This window comes from Fusarium coffeatum (genome assembly GCF_003316985.1).
Source record: "Fusarium coffeatum strain FIESC_28 chromosome Unknown BRIP53273_contig_93, whole genome shotgun sequence".
Classification (NCBI taxonomy): Eukaryota; Fungi; Ascomycota; class Sordariomycetes; order Hypocreales; family Nectriaceae; genus Fusarium; species Fusarium coffeatum.
The window spans coordinates 19,200-40,669 of record NW_022157888.1 but is presented as its reverse complement, the minus strand read 5'-3'; the positions used below and the strand labels follow the sequence as shown (position 1 = coordinate 40,669).

At 50.3% G+C, this 21,470-nt stretch overlaps 6 protein-coding genes across 6 annotated transcripts; 5 read left to right on the top strand and 1 right to left on the bottom strand.

The window, feature by feature from the left end:
- Positions 1-697: 697 nt before the first annotated feature.
- FIESC28_04472 (uncharacterized protein) lies at positions 698-3,832 on the top strand (the record flags this gene model as incomplete). Its single annotated transcript, XM_031158619.1, has 3 exons — positions 698-721; positions 821-897; positions 979-3,832. The coding sequence occupies 3 exons, from the start codon at positions 698-700 to the stop codon at positions 3,830-3,832; spliced, it is 2,955 nt and encodes a 984-aa protein (XP_031017327.1).
- A 3,315-nt stretch (positions 3,833-7,147) lies between these two features.
- On the top strand, positions 7,148-8,602 carry FIESC28_04471 (uncharacterized protein; the record flags this gene model as incomplete). The annotated part of the gene is made up of 3 exons (XM_031158618.1): positions 7,148-7,262; positions 7,316-7,979; positions 8,029-8,602. The coding sequence occupies 3 exons, from the start codon at positions 7,148-7,150 to the stop codon at positions 8,600-8,602; spliced, it is 1,353 nt and encodes a 450-aa protein (XP_031017326.1).
- A 589-nt stretch (positions 8,603-9,191) lies between these two features.
- On the top strand, positions 9,192-10,112 carry FIESC28_04470 (uncharacterized protein; the record flags this gene model as incomplete). Its single annotated transcript, XM_031158617.1, has 2 exons — positions 9,192-9,555; positions 9,619-10,112. The coding sequence occupies 2 exons, from the start codon at positions 9,192-9,194 to the stop codon at positions 10,110-10,112; spliced, it is 858 nt and encodes a 285-aa protein (XP_031017325.1).
- Positions 10,113-10,203: 91 nt separating this feature from the next.
- On the bottom strand, positions 10,204-10,561 carry FIESC28_04469 (uncharacterized protein; the record flags this gene model as incomplete). Its single annotated transcript, XM_031158616.1, has 3 exons — positions 10,204-10,251; positions 10,337-10,485; positions 10,543-10,561. The coding sequence occupies 3 exons, from the start codon at positions 10,559-10,561 to the stop codon at positions 10,204-10,206; spliced, it is 216 nt and encodes a 71-aa protein (XP_031017324.1).
- Positions 10,562-11,575: 1,014 nt separating this feature from the next.
- Positions 11,576-11,995, top strand: FIESC28_04468 (uncharacterized protein; the record flags this gene model as incomplete). The annotated part of the gene is made up of 1 exon (XM_031158615.1): positions 11,576-11,995. The coding sequence occupies one exon, from the start codon at positions 11,576-11,578 to the stop codon at positions 11,993-11,995; it is 420 nt and encodes a 139-aa protein (XP_031017323.1).
- A 3,863-nt stretch (positions 11,996-15,858) lies between these two features.
- FIESC28_04467 (uncharacterized protein) lies at positions 15,859-20,915 on the top strand (the record flags this gene model as incomplete). Its single annotated transcript, XM_031158614.1, has 2 exons — positions 15,859-20,809; positions 20,863-20,915. The coding sequence occupies 2 exons, from the start codon at positions 15,859-15,861 to the stop codon at positions 20,913-20,915; spliced, it is 5,004 nt and encodes a 1,667-aa protein (XP_031017322.1).
- Positions 20,916-21,470: the final 555 nt, after the last annotated feature.

Genomic DNA, 21,470 nt, shown 5'->3' with positions numbered 1-21,470 from the left:
TCCTTGTGGTTCTCCCAACCACTCAACCTTCAAATCGACCACTTGAAACCGATAACATCCTCGCAATAGTTTCGCGTACATCACCGAATCAGCCAAAAAAGGACTGGGTTTGTGGCTACAAGTGGCGGTGGTGGCTGTAAACCACACGCGTTTCCAACGTCAGCAATAAGGCAGACTTCGCTTTACCGTCAACTACCCCTCCACCAGGGACCAGGACCCCTGTCAGGCCCAATACAGAACCCAGCACCACGACTACACAAACACTAGCTTGGTCCTTAGGTAGCTGCCTCGTGCTCGAGCTGTCCACGTATAGCGCACGTATACGGACGGATACTCCTGAGCTCCTCTTGGATTCGAGGCGGAACTCTTGGCTTCTACACCTGCGAGTAGAGTCAGACGTCCATCAAGGAGGAGCTGTCAGCCACCCCCTGCACACACAAAATCCCACATCAACTCTCGAAACTTGTCTTTATCAACAGTACGAGCCGTCTCGCAATCCTGCCGCAGTTTCCGAAGCTCCGAAAAACCCCAAACCCAGTAGCAAGAGATACGGTTATGGTCAATTGCTAAAGAACGAAAACCCATCGCCGAATTGATTCACGATATCTCCGATCGCTCTCCCGAGTGATTAGTTTAACAAGTCTCCCACGCGAAACACTTCAGCTATCCAGAGACACGGTGTTCGAAATCATACACAATGGCGGGTATTGAACAGCTTGAGGTTCACAGCAAGGCATGTCAACAGCCCTTCTTCGCATAACGGATGCCATAACAGGCAGCGGATATAAATTGGTCTGGACATTCAACTAATGCTTACCAGTCGTACATCGTTCGCTGGGTGAAAGTCGACGAAGAGAACACGCTATCGTGGAGTGTGCAGCCTCATAAAAAGTCCATGTACGCATTCGCTTTCAATACCTCCCCCTTCGAGGCTCCATGCAAGCACAGCGGTCAAGCTCAGTACTAACGTAGAAATAGCAATTTCGGCCTTGTGAAACATCCCGGCAGCGGTGCCACTACTCTTGCCTCTTCAACAACTGAGGATCTGAACAATGGATCCGAAGAACCCGGCGGCACCTCGGATGGCAAAGCAAGCCGTTTTTCAAAGAGAGATACAAATGCACAAGAACTTTTGAAGAGCAAAGGTTTCATCCCGATAAAATGGATAGGCAAATGCGAAGCGGACAAGGTTTCAATCGGTACATATGATGTCAAGCAAGATCAGAGTGGGATGTATGGCCTTGTGTTCGACAACACCTTCTCGAAGCAAACCTCCAAGACCGCGACCTTTGTGGTTATGACATATCCCACCGGAGCACCACCTCAGACTTCATCACACTTACCCAATCTCCAGGCACCGAAGGCCGGAGTGAGCCAAACAAGCCTTGGACGCCATAGCAGCCCTAAAGGTGATGGGGTTACATCTGCTTCCTTAGACAGCCTTCACAGTCATGACGCAGCAGGAAACGCTGCGCCTTCAGTATCTGGTCGGAGTGAGGGTAGTTCGAGCAATTACCACACAGGTGTTTTGCACAAGAGACGACGCAAGAAGGGACAAGGGTATGCGCGTCGATTCTTTTCTCTCGATTATTCTACCTGCACTTTGTCGTACTATTACAACCCCAAGTCATCTGCTCTTCGGGGCGCTATCCCTCTGAGCTTAGCTGCTGTTGCTGCAGACGAACGAAGACGGGAAATCAGCATCGACTCAGGCGCCGAGGTGTGGCATCTGAGAGCTCCAAACGACAAAGAATTTCAGGATTGGGCGCATGCGCTAGAAAAGGCCAGTCGCATTGCGAGAGGATTGGAAAGTCTGGATCTCCCCAAGAAGAACGAACTTAAACTCAACACACGTCAATTGCAGCCCATTCACCAATCTTCCCCACAAGAAGACAGAGAATGGGAGCAGGTGGAATCTCTGGTCAGTCGCGTAGTAGGAACTCGCGACGCGCTTCGACGTTTGACCCGCGAGGTCACGATTCAGTCAAAGCCACCGCCGGCAACCACCCCTCAGTATCTTTCACCTGGTGGCAATACCAGTGCTGTCGACGATAACGATACCTACTTTACACCCCCTCCAGACCAGAGACGCTCGTTCTGGAGACGAAAGTCGAACACTCCTGCGATATCTCCTGCGACATTGGGGGCGCCAACAGCCATGGCAGTGCCCGCACCAGGCGGTGTCACGACGACTATCTCAGCTACCACGCCAAACCATTCGCGCAAACAATCGAAGAGCACTTTGCGAGAGGAGAACACGCTCCAAGATCATTGCCACTCATTGTTGACAGATTTGGACTCAGTTGTTTCTGAGTTCACAACTCTTATCAACAACAGTAAGCGTCGTCGGTTACCGGTGCCTTTGTCCGCGGGCGGCGTGTCAAGAAAGAGTATAGACACGGTATCAACTGCCGATGAGTTCTTTGACGCGGAGGATGCCAACTCAGCTGTTCTCAAGATCGATGACAGTGAAGACGAGGCTTCACGCTCAGAACAGGGAGAAGATGAAGAGGCAGAGGAAGATTCTTTCCGAGACAACTCTTCCGTGTCATCCATAGGAGAGCCTGACGCTGCCAATCCTGACGATGCGTCTCATTTGTTCCCAGTAAAACCCAAGACCCTCTCACCCCTACCCATCGAGCAAGCTGTGGCGAGAAGAGCGACCATACCGCCTGCAGCGGCAGCGGCGCCAAGTCTGATCGCGTTCTTCCGGAAAAACGTTGGCAAAGATTTTAGCACAATCAGTATGCCTGTCACTTCGAACGAACCCTCGTCAATGTGTCAGAAGGTGGCCGAACAGCTGGAGTATGCGCAGCTGCTAAACCAAGCGGCAAAGCAATCTTCGCCCACTGACAGACTTCTCTTCGTGGCTGCCTTCGCGGTGTCACAGTTTAGTAGTGGACGAGCCAGGGAGCGCGCCATTCGCAAACCGTTTACTCCTCTACTTGGCGAGACTTTTGAGCTTGTACGAAGCGAGAAAGAGGTACCGGGAGGCTTCAGGCTCTTGGTCGAGAAGGTCCAGCACCGGCCTCTTCTTTTGGCAATGCAGGCCGACTCGGCCAACTGGTCGTTCTCTCAATCACCTGCGCCTGGTCAGAAGTTCTGGGGCAAAAGTGCCGAGATCACTACGGATGGCCGTGTGAGAATTGTGCTACGACTGTCCAATGGCTCCGAGGAGCGATACTCGTGGAACATTGCTACCATGTTCCTGCGTAATGTAGTAATGGGCGAAAAGTATGTGGAACCTGTGGGCACAATGCATGTTGTCAACGATAGCACTGGCCACAAGGCTGCGGTTGAGTTTAAGAGTAAGGGTATGTGGGGTGGACGCACTGAAGATGTCGGTGTCGAGATCTTCAACCCTGAAGGAGCCAATACAGGAAGTGGCTTGGTAGGCACATGGACAAACAGCTTGAAGACAACCGGAGTAGGGGGCGGCCAGGAGATTTGGCGAGTTGGATCCCTGGTGGACAACGCTGCCAACACTTTCGGCTTTACCACTTTTGCTGCGACCTTGAATGAGGTTACCGAGATCGAGAAGGGCAAGCTGCCACCTACAGACTGCCGCCTGCGACCTGACCAGCGCGCATACGAGCAAGGTGCAATCGACGACGCCGAGGACTTGAAACAAAAGCTTGAGGAAGCGCAGCGTGTCCGACGTCGAGAACTGGAAGAACGTGGTGAAACATACAGGCCACGATGGTTCGTCAAGGCCGAGAACGCCCCAGAGGGCGAGGAGGTGTGGAAACTGAAGACAGGAAAAGACAGTTACTGGGAGGAACGTGCAAAGGGAAGCTGGCAAGGGGTTGAGGAGGTCTTTAAGATTTCTTAACGATTTATGACATGCAAATAGAAAGTGCGATTTGATTTGATTTAACACCACTGTTCAACGAAATGGATGTATGAAACCGCGATCAAGGGTGCTTTGTATGCAAGTTAACACAGCGTAGCGTGGAAGATTGGATACAGGAAAAGAGTTAGAGAAGTAAAGACACCTGTCTATGCAACAGAAGATTGGTCGAAGCCTCCCTTGTGTTCTAGAAGTGAGCACCGGACAGATCATGACGAAATCTCAACAGTGATCAGGTCGTTCTGCCCATACGACTGAGATTAACTTACTGGAGGCTCCTAGTCAAATTGTCACTTGAAACCTCCTATTGCTCCTTGAACAGGTTTAGAAAGCCAAGAAAAGCTTGGCTTTGAGATAGAGTACCGACCCGTCAAGTGGTGCATTAGACGGACAGGGGACGTGATAGAACCCCAGTCACTTTCTTGAGATGAAAAGAGGGCCACTACACTGGGCGTTTTGGGAAGCATGAGATGAGAGACAGCAGTGTTTCACCAGGGCCTTCATTCTTGTTTAACGCCCAGATCTCGGAGTGAAATTATAAAGTTATACAGCTGGTCAGGTGAGCAACATTGGCGTTTTTGGCGAGAATGTAAAGGCTGAACTGAGGACTGAGGGCAAGGCTATGCTGTGAGGGATGATGGATGAAGGATGATATGGCGATCGACGTGACGATTGAAATTTGACCGGCAGTCCCAGTTGGGTTTGGAGTCTTGGGGTATCCATTTATTCAGTATCAAATCATCAAGCGGAATCCATGCCAAGCGCTTGTCCATCGTCATCTGGCTTGATCCTCCACTGTCCAAGCTCATGCGATGCGAGAAAGGCCGACTGCTTCACTAAGGAGGAGATACAGTAGTGGGATACCATTGCGGTAGAGACCGGTTGGAACGGAAGACTTTCATTCTCTAAAAAAAGGAATTCATTTCTTGACAGGCCCGATGAGGAAGTGAGCTCTCATCGTATCTGGTTAGATAGACAAATTCTTGTTGAGCTATTCCAGTTCAAGGCATCATATCGAACTGCGTCAAAAGTTGGAAGAAGCATCGAAGGCGAGGATCCACTGAGGTGAAGTCTAGCGGCTCGGGAGTGGCAAACCGGTCATCCAACCAAACTTGCAGGCCCCTGAAGATCGAAGCACCCAGGTGGATGTCAGAAGAATTGTCCTCTAAAGATTAGGATACCGAAATAAAGCAGTCTAAGAGCCAGTCTAAGCTGGCCTAAGATGACTAGGTTATTTCGTCTCTTATGCTCGCCGGGGTCAATTCTTCTGACACCTCGATGGTACCGAAATAAATGAAGCGTTATTTTCGTACGGATACTTGGTGTTTGTAACTGGCAACTGCAGCTGGGTATTTGTAGACTGAAATCTCCACCTTTCAAGCAATCAAAGACATTCAATGCCAAACCCCCAGCCAGTCATGGATATCATGATCAAAGCCGTTTGTGTAATACGTACCTACTTGACTTATGAGGAGACCCAGCGGCCACAGACGAGTTTCAGCGAGGCGCCAATCGCTGATCAGATGGCGCTTGACACAGCCGAAAAAAGGGGTGCGAAGCTAAGCTGTGGCATGGGCAAGGGGCGTGTGCTTCACAGCTGGAGGACAGTACCGGCTTGGCCTGCAGTATGCCGCGAAAAAGCATTACGACGACTCTCGATTTTAGTGGGCCACTTCACTTTTAGCATTGAGTGAATTCGAGGTTGGAGAACCAAACAGCCAGTTGGAGAAGCATGTTTTGATGCATCACTGGCGTTAAACCTGTCATGGAAATAGAAGGATTGAGTTTGTTTGTGGCTGGGCAGTCTTGGACTCTTGGATTACTGTACCATGAATGGGTTTGTTGTGTTGATACACACGTGAGATGCTGTGTGTATACGAATGCTACGGCCACGGCTATGGCACCACGGGCAACACTAGCGAGAACATGACAAACATAGTTTAGGTATCTGGATGAGGCGGCACGATGGTTGCTGTTTTCGAGGGACTGAGCTCGTTATAGTAACATTTTCTTGTAGTCTAGTCTAGACTACAACATGCTCTTCAATGCCAACTGCACCAACAATCGCCTTGTTTATCTACAACAAGAGGTTGGGTTGTGGAAGAAGGGACGCATCAGCAAACCACACCACCAATTTACGTGCCATCTGTGATAGGCCGAGTCTATCTTAGCATTGAGTGAGTCGTGTGTGTGTGTGCCTGTACCTGGCTCCCGCTTCAAGTACGACACTACATGAGGATCAACATTGCACAGTGGTCTGTCTGCATGGCAGCTCATTATCCAAACGTCAACTCGATTCAAGTTGCTCGTTTCATCTGACAAGATAGTATCACAAGATGCGGGATAATAAGTGCAACAATACACTTTGTGCTCCAACTTCTGTGTCTGTCTGGTCGTCAACCGATCATCATGGCTCCTGCTTGGCGTTGAGATTGAGTGTGCTAGACTGATTATGTGGAGACTGAAATTAATGGACCAGATGTGCCCCACCATTAATCCCCAATCCATGGCTCCCTCTGGGATTTGTATGGAAGTCAATTCAAGGAAGAAAAAACTCAAGGAATCCACTGTCCACGTACTGTTAGTGCACCTTGGATGTGCTTGGACAGGCGCCTTTCTCTCTTCTTACTTGCTGCTCGTAAATGTTCCGGGGAAAATGGAGATCAGCCAATGCTTGGAATAGGACGTATCGTATCCGTCCCGTAAAGAGACACAGATAGACACATACAAGAGACCTAAAATTATCGCGACACCCCCCTCCCTTCAACTTGACAGAGCAAGATAATGCCGAGTTTTGGAACAAGAAACCCAGTCCAGTTCAGTCCAGGGATCCAATAATCTTCATCCATCCCTTGATACTACCACTCACGTTGTGCTTCTTCAGTGCCTTTCCAGGTGAAGTGGTTGTTCGGATCCAATCCAGATTGTATCTTCGTACCCCCCCATCCCATCCGATGGCTCTTTTTTAAAACCCCATTCCAGCCTTTACTTCAAACTCGCCTTCCCTTCCCTCTTTCTCTCTCTCTTTCCTCCCTCCATTGATTTACTTAATTCTTTCTCCTCCAATTCAACCGGTTGACGCCTTCTGTCGTTATTGTTCCGGTCCTTCTTCTTTCGTTCCTCCCCAAACCCAACTCCCTCGCTGTTGGTTTTCTCTAGTTTGACTGTAATTCAACCACTCACCAGATACTCTCATTTACAACGCTTCTGATTTCCGATTTTCGACTCTATCCTCTTTTCTACGACAATTCTTGAAATCAAATAATCTCGACAACTGCACTAGTCAACCAATTCACAATGAAGTCTGTTGCTCTCATCTCCGCCCTGGCGGCTGTCGCCTCTGCTACTCCCACTCTCAAGGAGCCTCCTAGCAAGCGTGCAGCTCTTCCCACCGTCACTGCTTCCGGCAATGGTCAGTGTTTCTGATTATTCCATATACAAAAGACTTTGGATATTAACCCGTAGTAGCTTTCTGGGCTGGTGACGAGCGCTTTTACCTCCGAGGTATCGACTACCAGCCTGGTGGTGCTTCCGCTAATGAGGATCCTCTGGCCGATCCCAAGATCTGCAAGCGTGATATCAAGTACTTCAAGGAGCTCGGCGTCAACGTTATTCGCGTTTACGCCGTCGACAACAAGGCCGATCACGATGAGTGCATGAAGGCACTCGACGACGCTGGCATCTACCTTGTTCTCGATGTCAACAACCCCAAGTACTCCATCAACCGTGCCACCCCCGGCCCTTCGTACAACGCCGCCTACATCCAGAGTGTCTTGGCCACCGTCGAGATGTTCGCCAAGTACGACAACACACTCGCTTTCTTCTCCGGTAACGAGGTCATGAACGACGAGAAGGACACTGATAAGTCAGCTCCCTACGTCAAGGCCATTACCCGTGACATGCGAAACTACATCAAGGCCCGCAAGCTTCGCAAGATCCCCGTCGGTTACTCCGCTGCCGATGTTGCCTCCAACCGCATGCAGACTGCTCACTACATGAACTGTGGTTCTGACGAGGTTCGATCCGACTTCTTCGCCTTCAACGATTACTCTTGGTGCAACAGCAACTTCCAGACTTCCGGCTGGGACGTCAAGGTCAAGAACTTCACCGACTACGGTATCCCTATCTTGTAAGTTAAACTCATACACTTGTCGTTTTCTATTTCTAACTTCTGCCAGCCTGTCTGAGTTTGGTTGCATCGAGAGCCGCCCCCGCAAGTTCGAGGAGATTAAGCCTATGATGGACTCCGACATGTCCTCTGTCTACTCCGGTGGTCTTATGTACGAGTACTCCCTCGAGGACAACGACTACGGTATCGTCAAGATTAAGGGTGACAAGGTCGACACCATGAAGGAGTTCGATCTCTTCAAGGAGGCCTTGTCCAAGTACCCCATGCCCACTGGCACTGGCGGTGCTCTTAAGGCTTCTCACGGCGTTGAGTGTCCCAAGTCTGAGTCTGTCTGGCAGGTCGACCCCAGCTACCTCCCCGAGATGCCTTCTCAGGCTGAGAAGTACATGAAGGACGGTGCTGGTAAGGGTCCTGGTATTAACGGAAAGGGCTCTCACTTCGATACCGACAGCGGTACTGCCACCGCCAGTGTTGCTATTGGCTCTTCCACATCCAAGTCTGACGGCTCCTCCGCCTCAAACGAGGAAGACGATGACAGCGGTGCTGCCACCATGGGCTACGGTGCTCTGTATGTCACCGGTGCCGCTACTCTCTTCACCCTCTTCGGAACCCTTCTTCTCTAAATGGCATAGTCGCCGTTTCTTTCTTTGCTTTATTAGTGTGGGGATTGCCGCCAAAGCTATGATATAGGCCTCCCTGTTGGGTTCATGATAAACACAATAAGATGTTGGTGACGAGCGCTTGATTAGCTGCGCCGGGCATGTCGGTTCGTATTTTTTCAACAGGAGCATTGGCGTCAAGCCTTGGAAGGGCAGACGACCCGGAAATGATTATAATGCTATCTGGGCGATTATCGCCTTTGTCATTTCAGTTAAAAGAGTTCGGTGCGAAAACACATATTCAATAGACTTTCATTAAACTTGATCATGAACTGGTGCCATAGAAGATATGGAGTTGAATCGCCACTGAACTAACTTGTGTTCTGGAAGGTTGTTGATTAATAGTACACGTGAGCTGATCTTAGCCGTGGTTAGAGTTGACATGAGCCTCGGCATCTCCATCTCTAGCCTACCAATTGACATGGTTACGTTGCAGCCAAGCTTCAGTTCCCGTATAGCTGTCTCAATGCTTAGATCCCCTTGAGACTCTTATAACTGTACTTTCGCATCAGTGTTGTTCCTTCTCAAGTCAATTTAATTTCGCCGATCCAAAATGTCTACCGCTACGCCTCTTCCCGCATACGCTTCTTACAAGCACATGCTTGTCAGCTCGCCAGGACCCTTCGTCGCCCATGTCGAGATCAACCGTCCCAAGAAGCTCAACGCCTTTTCGCAAGAAGTCTGGCTCGAGTTTGGGCACGTATTTGAGCAACTCAGCGAAGATTCAGACGTACGCGCTGTTGTAGTCAGCGGCGCGGGCGATCGCGCATTTACGGCAGGCCTTGATGTACAAGCTGCATCTGGAGATGGGATCCTCTCTGACGCTGCGGGCGATGTGGCCAAGAAGGCTAAGGTGTTGAGAAATCACATTGAAGAGTTCCAGAACTCCATTGGTGCTATGGAGAAGTGTGAGAAACGTAAGTGTCACTTGTGCGGTTTATCAAAGAATAAATGCTTATATGGGGTTTGAACATTTACAGCTGTCATTTGTGTTCTTCATGGTATTTCTATTGGTCTTGCTATCGACATTGCCTGCTGTGCTGATATCCGCATCTGTGCTTCCACCGTGCGATTCGCCGTTAAGGAAGTTGATATCGGTATGGCCGCCGACATCGGCACGCTCTCTCGACTACCCAAGATTGTTGGCTCGACATCGTGGGTCAAGGACGTTTGTCTCACAGCGCGAGATTTTACTGCGCAGGAGGCGTTGTCGATGGGCTTTGTGAGCCAAGTCCACCAGGACAAGCAGGCGGCTGTACAGGCCGCAGTGGCGCTGGCGGCAACGCTTGCCGACAAGAGTCCCGTGGCAGTCCAGGGAACGAAGGAGCTGCTCAACTATAGCAGAGATCACAGTGTCGATGAGGGTTTGCGGTATACGAAGGTGTGGAACGCGGCGGCTGTGCAGGGCAGGGACTTTGCGGTGGGATTGACGAGCGGGTTGAAGAAGACCAAGCCTCGATACGAGAAGTTGTAGTTTATTCGAACGTTATACGTAGAGTGCTATCAGATTAAGTATAGTAGTATGTATTAAAATGAGGACTGAGTCGATCGAGTGGATTGGGATCTTATTCGGAGCCGGATTCCTCCTCGGGAGGCAGGTTCTCTTTGAGTCGCTATGTTTTGTTAGTTTAACAAGGTATATATAAATGCAGGCGCAATGGATGCGCGCTTGAGTGGTTTGTTGTGGAATCTACGCACGTCTTCGAGCTTCGCTTTGAGCATGGAGACCATGTTCTCTTTGACAACTACGCGCTCGTCGTCGAGGTCTTCGATAATGTAGTCATGATTGGCGCTATCGATGCTCACGATGATGGACTTGATGGAAGGATCGCATTCGATGAGAACACCTGTAGTGGATGAGTTAGTGGACAAAAACGACTAGAAGCGCTTGTTATAGGGCATACCTCTAATTGCGCGAGGCATCTTGGCTGTGTAAGGCCCCGTGGGATATGCTCAGTTATGATGAAGTTTAAGTCAGGTTATGGATCAAGCTCCCCAGAAAATCTAGTGGAGTTTAGAAGGGAGCCTTGCATGACGCACGGCCCACTTTTGCTGTTAGTGACATGCGCTTAGGAGATCCATTCCAAATAATGGTTTATTCATCTTGCAGCTTCTTGCGCCTCACCAAAGCCACTGTTTAATGAAGAATTGATTACAATACAGTCAGCGGGAACGTTCCTGGTCGTTAATAGGGAATACATGTGTTGACCAATCTAGAATCCACTAATTCTAGTGGCCTGATTACTGCGTATTCAAGCGTGTTCTCTGTAAATTCCGCTGCATAGCCTCCATCTAGTCCGTGGAAAACCCCGAGGCATCTGTCAAGGTTCGATCTACAGTACAATTGATAATCACCCGAGCTGAATCTCTTGGCAAGATCAATTCGCTTGACAAAAACTGGGCTGTGTCTGATTAATAGACCGTTGGTAAAGCAGGCGACGGGCATTTTATCCCGTCTCCACAGAAGAAACGGTAGTATCCAACCTACCAAATGTCTAGATCTAAGTTAACCAAGCCACCATGATGAAGTCACCTTCCACGGAGTGATCGGCTACGCGGCCTGCCAGCCTGCTTCTGGGGTGAGGCACGCGTACCGAAGGCAAAAAAGCTAGTATGATAGCGAGGTCAAGGGAGCACAAATACAAAGGGTTGCCCTTCCCTTCTTTGCCGGTGGTTGCTTGATGACGCCACCCTATCAAAGTCTCTGACCTCACAACTCTGCAAGTCATTGCTATAATAGTCTTTGATCCCCGACGTTTCACAAACTGATTCAGTCATCATATCTGGATTGTTAGGAAGTCACTTTTACACATCGACATACTTCAGAGTCTCCTACAAGCATCCAGGTCCACGATAACTTCAAAATCTTATCGCCACTTACATCGACTATCAACTCATAACTAAAATCTACTTGATCATCACTCTGCAATAGTCGTGATGGCAACAGGAGATACCAACGATGACAACAACAACAACGGCGGATTCACCTTTGGTTCAGAGCCCTTTGCTTGGGCTCTCATCCCCTTATTCGTCGTTCTAGTCCTCGGTTTGGCCGCGACCGTCATCCAAGTCAGACGTCGTCGTCGCCGCCGTGGAAACCAATGGCCTGGCTCAGGCCCTCAAGCACCAGCATCGGGAGGACTTCGTGGTGGCAGAACATCAAATCGACGAACGCCATGGCATGGTACCAGGTCCCAAGAAGGACTGAATGAACTGGGACAGGCACCACCACCGTATGATGGCAAGAAGGAAACGCAGGATCCATTGGAATTGAGAGACCTTGAAGCTGGTAATAGTCCGCCTGGGTATCCTGATGAGCCACCCCCGGCTCTTGTGTCGGATGGTCGGCGGTCTTGATCGGAGTCTTTCTAGTATTTATAATGCGTTTGGGATGATTGATTTACCTTTACTTGGAGTTAAGATGGATTGGTTGGGGTTTACTGAGGCGTGGGAAGCGACTGGATGCGCGGAAAGGAAGTTAGGAGTTGGTTCATATTATATTTAAACGTTCATATCCTCTCCATCAATTCTTCGATTTTGATCTCGAACTCGAACATGTAGATACCCGTGACTCTGATTCAGAATGGACGATTGGTGAACTAGGCAAGTGATGTGAAACACAGGGATCATATGTCTCAGACAACACAAATGCCTTGTATCGGTCTGGTATTGGTTTTCACTACGTACACAGTTGAACCACCTTCGTCGTCACCAAACAGTCGCCTTCTATATTTAGCCACAGTTCAAGTTTGCCAGTTACAAACCTTTCTTTTGGAAACCAAAGACTTGCAAAACGCAAGGAAATGTGAAACGGCCGGCTTGAGTGTAAGGAGATATGCATGTTACAAGCCACCGGGAATCAAGTCCTATACGAGGTTGTTTGTAGGTGACACTAAGGGGCCTCAGAATGCCCGGTTGGCTGCATTGATCGAGGATAGTGTCACTCAACATGCTGTGACTATCTTTTACAAGAAAGCATCGAGACTATCGTGCTTGATGTGACTTCGTGTAAAGAGCAGTGTGATGGCAACTCAACTTGTTATCCGTCAGGCTTGTAGTAAGGATGTAGCTAGCCAGGAACCATATTCAGGCATTCCGTATGCGATGGCACTTGGTAATTATTGTGCGGCGAACCAATCAAGATATATCCAGTCGTTGGTATGTCGTTCTTGGCTTGCTGCAAACATCAGGAGTGACCACGGATATGGGTGCATTTCATCTCTTAGACAGCCTAGCTTAGCCTGAGAGCTGAGAAAACAAGTAAAAGCTAAGACATAGACCGAGTCGAGTAATTGATTGCCGTCTTGGTAACGAAGATCCAAGGATATCCCATGCATTGCAAGTGTCTTGCATATCAAAAGGGTCTTTCTTGACTGACCCTCTGATGCAGTTTGTACGAGGGCCAATGTCTAAATACCTAGTTCGCCTCGCCTTAGCTGCACATTTGTTTGCGGTAAAATATATCGCACAGGGACAAGCTCGTACCATACTGGAGGTAAAAAAGTGGTCAGGATCCTGCATATATGGGTCGTTAGTAAGTACAGAATCATAAGTTTGCTTGGGATACGAGAACGGAAGAGGCTGAATTCTAAAAGTCTGAACATAGTTGAGCCCTTTTTGAAAGAGGCTAGAATGATTTGTTCGACAGTTCACTAAGAGCTAATTATTGATGCGATTTTCAGGAACGTGAAACTTGATTAGGTTGGTGGTGTTGAGACACTCTAAAACACCACGTTTATATCCGTAGGTGACGACCATTTTCCCCCCTCCATAAATCCGTGCTATTCTCTGCTTCTTTAATCTCATGGTCTTCTATTAGGAATGCAATGTTTTACATTGAGTACGGGGACTGCCAGCTCAATATCTCCAAGACTTCAGCCCTACAACCCACTCATGGATCGGATATGAGTGGAGCGGAGAGTTGATGAACTCCCAGTCCATCTCAAATTTCTTCAAGAAACAATTTGAAGGAGTCATCAATGGCGCTTAAGAGTAACCGACACAGCCTCGTCACAAGAGTCTATGCATGATCTTGTCGAATAATGAGGCTCACTCGAATGATTCTTTTGCGCCTCTTGAGTGACACGGACGCCCCAGCCGCCAGCTCTCGGCCGTGGCGTTGAGCCGAAGATTAATTGGCCGACAGGGGCTCGGGCTTTTAAGTGATGGATTGATTGATTGATTGACGGACATAGTGGATCGGATCAAGCGAGGAAGGGGAAGGATACAGGCGAGAGGTTGGGGGAGATGGAGCACGATGATGGGTTGATTACTGGGGCCTGATTCGAAAGAGAAACCGAAGATGAATCGAATCGTCTTACCGAACAGGCCAGGCAAGGACAGGGCTTACCTTGTAGCAGATTATCGTGGCAGCCCAACGGTTCGCATTGTCATCAGCGATTTGATACCGGAGAAGAAAAGAAAGCGCATAGTAAAAGTGGCTGGTGCTGGTTCGATATGAGGGTCGTGGCAACGCAACATCGAGACCGCTACTTGCAATTCCTGTTTTGATAGTCACGGAAGATGCTTATTTGATACTAATCAAGAGGCCATGGGTGACGAGTGACTGAGTGAGTGAGAATTATCACACATCACATCACATCACAAGCAGGTCAGGATCTCGACGAACTGGTCGGGCCTCGCTTTTCTCTTACCCTCTACCCTTGGACTGAGCCTGCAGTTTTCCTGCATATCCTATTCTCTCTCGTGTCCAGACGAGATCGTCCATTGGCAGAGAAACCACAGGCATAGCGTGTCGAGCTAGGTGTGATCCCGGCGGGCCGGCGCTATTGGACAGCCCCTTCGGCAGAGACAACTCATCACCCCCAAGACACTAACTTGAAAATCTCAAGGGCCCAGCCGCGGAACTAGGACAAGATAGGGCAGCAGTATGTTTTTGAATGTACTGTATCTGTAGGGATGGACATGAACGATTTGATTTGGACAGATGTGATTAAATGACAGGCACAGAGAGAGAGACTCAAGAGGAGGCAGATGGAGCTGATTATGGAGGTCGAGATAGTATCTAGATATCTAATAGGTCATCTGGATAGACTGATGTGTCTGTCTGTCCGTCCTTCTGTTCACAACTGTAAACTTCCCCAATACACTGCAAATTCATGCATCATCGAACAATTAAACCTCGATTACGGATACTCAAGCTTTAATCTTCTAGTGCATGCAGCGATTGAGTTTGTCCTTTGTCGGTGCTGCTAAAACGGCCAGCAAGCAAGCAAGCAGGCCTTACCTGACTCTGACTGATCTTACTGTCAACAACCCGTTTTTTCTTCTTTTTCCCAGCCTCCAAATCGCATCCCAGCCTCTTCTGTTCTTCTGCTGCCCCTTGTATCCCCTCGAATACGGTGCACCTAAATTGATTGCCCTGTTCCCCTTTTCCCAATCAGACCTAGATTTCAGTTGAGATTCTTTCCTTTCTCTTTTCTATCCGGTTTTCTGGGATATTCATTCTTTTGTCATTCTGACTCTTGATACCTATTCCCTGCTCTTACTTCCATTTTGGATCCCTGGTTTTGGCGTTGCTGCGGGCAACTTTGCTAGCCCCGTCTTTTTTCTAGCCTCCCCGCCAGAACCTGACCGGGTCCACATCCCCATGTGCCTTGGGAGTTGGGAGAGACACCTTCACACCATTACCATTACCATTACCATCGACCACGCCGCACGTCGCATCCCAAACCCTTCCCCCAAATCTCTCTCTTCTCGAATTTTCCCCACGGAAACTAAAGGGCTTCGGAGGCGAGGTCACTTGGGAGTCAGCGATAGTGACTTCAGTTAGTACAGCTTCGTTGTCGAAAGTGTTTCATCCGTTTGGATAGGGATAAGGCTCAGTTGTGTCGGTCAACGTTCCCAACTTTATTTCCTTATTTTTAATCGGGTCGCTTGTGTGTAAGTCTCTCAACTCCATCCTTCTCCGCTCCATGAGTCGATACGACGCTGGTGGCGATTCATAGCCCCATGCCATTGGCCTACACCGTTATTTCTCGCTCCGTCGGAACCTTGGAATAGCTGACACTGACCTCGGTGCCCAGACACTCTTTGCTGCTGCGTCTTGATTTCCGCATGTCTTGCTTGATATCAATACGTTAATCAACCAACCCCCTCCTCTTCCACCGGTGTTTCTCTGCATCCGATCCGGATCGCAGCAGGTATTCCTGGGAGAAAGGGCCCAAACACCTCCACTTAAGAGCCTCACCAGATTTACGATGGGTGTATCTGACAGAAAATCTCTTCCACTTCCCGCTCCTACCGAAACCGAGACTAATACCACGCCCACCGACCTCACATCAACGGCGGATGGTGTGAATCCCGGCGACGAAAAGTCCTCATACTCCATCCCCGAAGACGGTACTCCCGTCACCATTGCTACCCGTGGTCACAAGGCTAGCAAGTCTCAGACCTCACTGCTCATCGAGTACTTCGAAGGGGGCAAGTCTACCGTCGGCTCAACAGGAGAGCGCCGTCCCAGCGTTCGTGTCCGACTGACACCTTCCAAGAGAGGTCGCTCTGATCATCACATTCAAGTCACCGAGAGCGCTCGTAACACCTCTGTGACTCGAAGGATACCACTGGGCGATTCTGAGTTCGACGCAGACGACGGCCAAAGCATGGACTCTTACGCCTCCGCCACTGAAGAGTCTAACGTCTCGAGAAATCCAATTGACATTGAGATTGATCGCAGCCACAGACGTAGACGGCCAGCCAGCCCACTGATTCCCTCAGAGACGTACAACGTCAACGCTTCAGATATCTCTGCCATCCCATCCGACAGCTTCCTTGACGGCACTGGCAACAACACCGACGCCAAGGCAGAGAGCCCAACAGGAACAAGGGATATGGCCACAGCTGCTGGTGCCGGTGCACTGGCAACCGCCGCAGCAGAAGAAGTCAGAAATCGCAAGAGCAGAACCAGAGATAGGTCGAAGGTTTCCACAACACACTCGTCGCGGGATAAGTCAACATCGGATAGAAAACGTCGACCAAAGAGTAGGACCAGCAGCGTTTCCGAGAGGACGGAGGAGCCTATTAAAGCCCATCGCCGTCGCTCCAGCAGAAGCCAACAACCGGAATCCAATGTGTCAGCTCTTGACTCGAATGTCTCATCTCATTTGGCTCCTAGCCACCGCCCACACCCAGCACATTCCTCACGATCAGATGTCTCTAAATCATCAATCAACAATCCAAAGCTGCTTGAGACCGTCGAAGACGCTATCCGCCGACTAATATTGCCCGAGCTTAATGCTCTGAAGCGAGAAACCAGTAAGAGGGAGGGTCGCCGAGACTCTTTCACTTCATCAGGCACATCAATTTCCAAGGACGAGTTGACACCCGACCGCCGGCGGTCGTCGGGTCAACGACATGAATCCAAGGATAGGCGCAACAGAGAGGCTCGTCATGTCCTCGAGGCCAACTCTGATCTGAGCCAAGATTCTGTTGAAGACGATTACCGCCAATATGAGAACGACTCTGTCGCTCCCAAGCGGGATATGCTCAAGGGCGCGGCAGCTGGTGCCGCCGCCGCTGGTATTGGCTCGTCTATCTTGTCTGATAGCACAACAGGCGACCGAAAGCCAAGGGAGCGACGGCGCCGAAGGGCTGAATCTACTCACAGCCGTGCTATGAGTCGTGATCCTTATGCGGACCAATATGATGACAACGTGGTTCCTCAACCACCAATGCCTCTTATGAGTGAAATCAACCCCTCAGAAATGACCAGGACTTCTATTCGCTCCGCCGATACCGACAGACCTCACTCAGCTAGCGAGGAAATCACCCCTATCAAGAACATCCCTGGTGGATATGTTTCTGGTAACTCAACCCCTACACCTTCAGCAACTCCCTCAAATGTCGACAACAGATTATCTACCTCTCACGCCAACGTTTCACAAGGTGACCTGCGAGCTCTACCCCGTGGTCAGAAGGATTACGTGGAGGAGTATGAGCCAGACGAGTATGGCCAGAAGCACCCTCTCGAACGCCAGGGTCAGTATGAAGAGGATGATATTTCTGACAATGATTATCCTGAGGCTGGATACGACAACTCCTATTTCGCTACTCAGGATGTCCCTCCTCCTCTGAAATACGTACCCTATCAGGCCGGTGCCCGGGGTCTAAGCCCTATTCCCAGCGTTTCTGGTTATACCGAGGGAGGAAGCGAGTATCACCCTCGCAACTCAAGGAGCATGCACTCTACGAGCGATGCTTATCATGAGCAGGCTGGTGATCGTCGCGATAGCCGGTCAACTCCTTCTCTGAATTCATTACAACAGCGGGAGCTCGACCAGATGTCGCCTCAAAGCTCTGGCATGGATTATCGCCACAGTAACTACGGCGAAGACAGCGAGTTAGAAAAGGTTGCGTCTGGACAAGCCGTGCGGGGCATTGCTGCCAACCCCAATTTTGTACACCAAACCATGGGTCCCGAATCAGCAGTCGCTTCTCTAGTAGACGGTTCAATGCTTGACCCCTCTATGCTGAGTGCTGCATACAGCGATTATCCTGGTCATCGTGACTCGGCACTGTCTTACGATGATCAGTCAAGGACTTACAGCAGCCGTGGTGCCAGCCCTGAGAAGCAATACCGGGATGGCAGCGAGCTGGAGCCTGAGAGACACGCCACGCCTGGGGCCAGGTCGAACAAGTCTCAAGATTTCACTGAATACGACATCGATGAGCACGGCCGCAAGGTACCTCGAACAAGATCTCCCACTGCCTCAGAAGTGGCTATTGCAACTGGCGCTGTTGCGGCTTTAAAAGCCGCCCAGGGTAAGAAGCAATCGTCCACTGAGGAGCCCGAGGAATACCAAGGCGCTGGCGTCTTCCGAAATAAATCCTTCAAGGAGCGTACTTTGGAGGGCCACGAACCTCGCAACACACCTGCGCACAGCATCGACCGTCTTTCCTACGATGATTCACCCAAGATGGCCGCCAGTGGTATGCCTGACTTCAACAACCCTATGCCCGAGTTTGGATACATGGACGATGATGCTCAGACCAACCCTTCGATCGTGCAAGATCGTCTTGATAACGAGCACCGCGATGATGCCTCAGAGGGCCGTGTTACACCTACGCCTCGAAATATCGCCGCACAACGTGCTGAGAGCGCTGCCAGCCAAGATGAAGACGAGTGGCAGCGCACCTCCGATGATCGCAAGCGAGATACCCTCATCACTAACCCATATGAGGATACCAGCCCTGTTGCTAACCCAGCACTGAACGACAACATCATGGCAGCACGTGGTTTCGGGGCTCCCTACCACACCGGAAGCCCTGGTTACAACCCCAAGTACGACGAAGGCTACATGTCCAACGGCAATAACCGAACTCCCGATCTGCAACCCAACACCAAGGCTCTGCACATGTCTTTACCTGGATCTCCCAACGCTGCTGGCCAAGATCCTTTCTACGCACCCAAGGACGCTCGCCACATGAGTGGCATGTCTCAGGGTATGGGCTCGCCCTTCTTCGATGCGGCCACCGGTCAAGGAATCGACCGCATTGAGAACAAGGACATTGTGTCCTTGATGCAGCACCTCATGGTCCGCGATGCTCAGCGCTCTGCTCGAGACACTGAGATCGTGGCGCTGCTCATGAACTCCGCTCTCGAGATGCGCACTTCCATGAACGAACTTAAGAACCTCGTTCAGGACACCAGTGACGATGTTATCTTTGCTGGCACCGAGAACACTGAGAAGCTCCAGAAGGCCATCAATGGTCCTCGCCCATACCCTGGTGCTCGATCAGTTCAGAGCATTTCCCAAATCGATACCTTCAACGAGGCTGCTGCCAAGAAGAACTTGTTCAAGCGAGCATTCCAAGGTCTCAGCAACAAGGGTACTAGCGACTTCAAGCGCATCGAGGAGATTCTTATGCAAATTCTCGGCGAAGTTGATGACCTGAAGGTACAGGGCACTAACCAAGCCCCCTCTACCAGCGGAGGACGTGGTCCTTCTTTCGACAACTTGCAGCCTGAGGGTCACTTCGAGCAAGACCGAGGCTATGAGCCCGAAGGCAACTCGACAATCACACCCAGCCAATCGGGACATTTCTCTCTCTCTAACTCTCGATCTCGCCTCGCCAACGAGCGCAAGTTCTCCGATAACCGTATCAGCACTGTGGCCGAGCATGAGGACGAATATGAGCATGATCACCCTAGTCCCTCCGCTGAGCGTAGCAACCCCAACATGCTGACCCCTGATCGATCGGGTTTCCAACGCGGCAGCTCTGTTCCCCTTGATACTCCTCCTCAGCCCACTGGCGTTGCTCAGCCAATGAGCAATGAGAACACTCCTCGTACAGCGGAGAAGAAGAAGAAGCACAAGTCTGGTCTTTCAGGCTGGTTCCCCAAGATCTCTAGATGGTCTGGAACGACAGCTTCCAGCCAAGGCAAGGGCAAAGAGGAGCCCAAGTACGACGACTACCCTCCTTCGCGTTCCGCTTCTAGCTTGGGGTCGTACAACGATGGCGATTATAACCATGGCCCCTACGCCGATGACCATCTTGACAGTGCATACCCATCTGAGCTTGCATCAGCACCCAGTGCTGCTGGCGCTATGCCTGCACCCGTTCGTCGTGAAATCTCACGCACTCCGGGCGATGCTCCCAAGTACAAGGTTCACCGAAACTCATTGAACCTTCAGCACCCCCAGCCCAGACAGGGTCAGACAGAGCGCTTCCGCAACGCTCTGGAGTTCTCGGCGCAAGAGTACAATGTTCCGATGACACCGAGATCCGCGGACTGGGGTGGCTCAGTGTCCAGCTTCAACCAGATGGGCCAGAACACCAACAGATACAGCCAGGCATCATCTACTGGTGCTCCTCAGGACCCATCTTACTGGACCACCTCCCCTACTGGACCTCCCCGTCCTCCCAAGGAGCCTATTGAGCCCACGGGTAGCCCTTCGGCTATGTCTCCTATGTCACCACCAAGAGGCAGCCGCATCTCCAAGCTGGCAAAGGGCAGCCCCGCGCCGCACCCCAGTGACGAGAGTGGCTATGCTACAATGAGTGGCACCCATTTCAGCAACTACACAAGCAGTCCCAAGCCTGAGAACCGTAACTTGAACGCTGCTTTGGGCGTTCCTACTCGACGACCCAGTGGTCCTCGGGCCATGACTCCCAAGAGCCCTGAGGAAGAGTCTCGCCGACGCAAGCGAGGTAAGTTTCAGTCTCAACAACATAACCAGACAAGTGACTAACCTGAGAAGCAGATACTTTTGGCAGTGTTGCCTCTCACAACACGGATGATACGGAGACCTTTTAGAAGGGGGCTCGTCGTAGCATCCGCCCGTTACCAGGATACTGATGTTATTTCAAAGAATGACACGGCGCTTTTGTTTTCTCTTGACACGACTTTGCATCCTACACACGTAGGCGTTTAGTGTGTGTCAACTGTATGAAATTTTATGGACATGAAACGGCCTTCGAACAGATGACTTTTCAAGCGGAAGAAGAAGTTATAGAGTGCAGGAAGCGATGGCTAGCACAGCAGCAGCCGGGCAACCCGTCGAAGGGTTTAATGACACAAAGGGAAGAAGAAGTAAGGATCTCGGGTGTTGGAAAATACCAAAAAAAAGCAAAAGGGAAAAAGGAACACATTTGCATCAAGAGGCTATTGCTTCGATTCTTGACGACGATACGACATGGCTTTCTAATTGCAGAGCGATACGTCAAATGGTTTGATTTGCGGGCAACATTGGTTTATGTTTTGTTTTGGACTGGATATTATGAGCGCAAAGGGGAAAGACAGGCATATGATAACTCGCAAGCACAAGTTGATACGGATGTGCGTGGACATATTTCAAGTTAGATAGGTTTA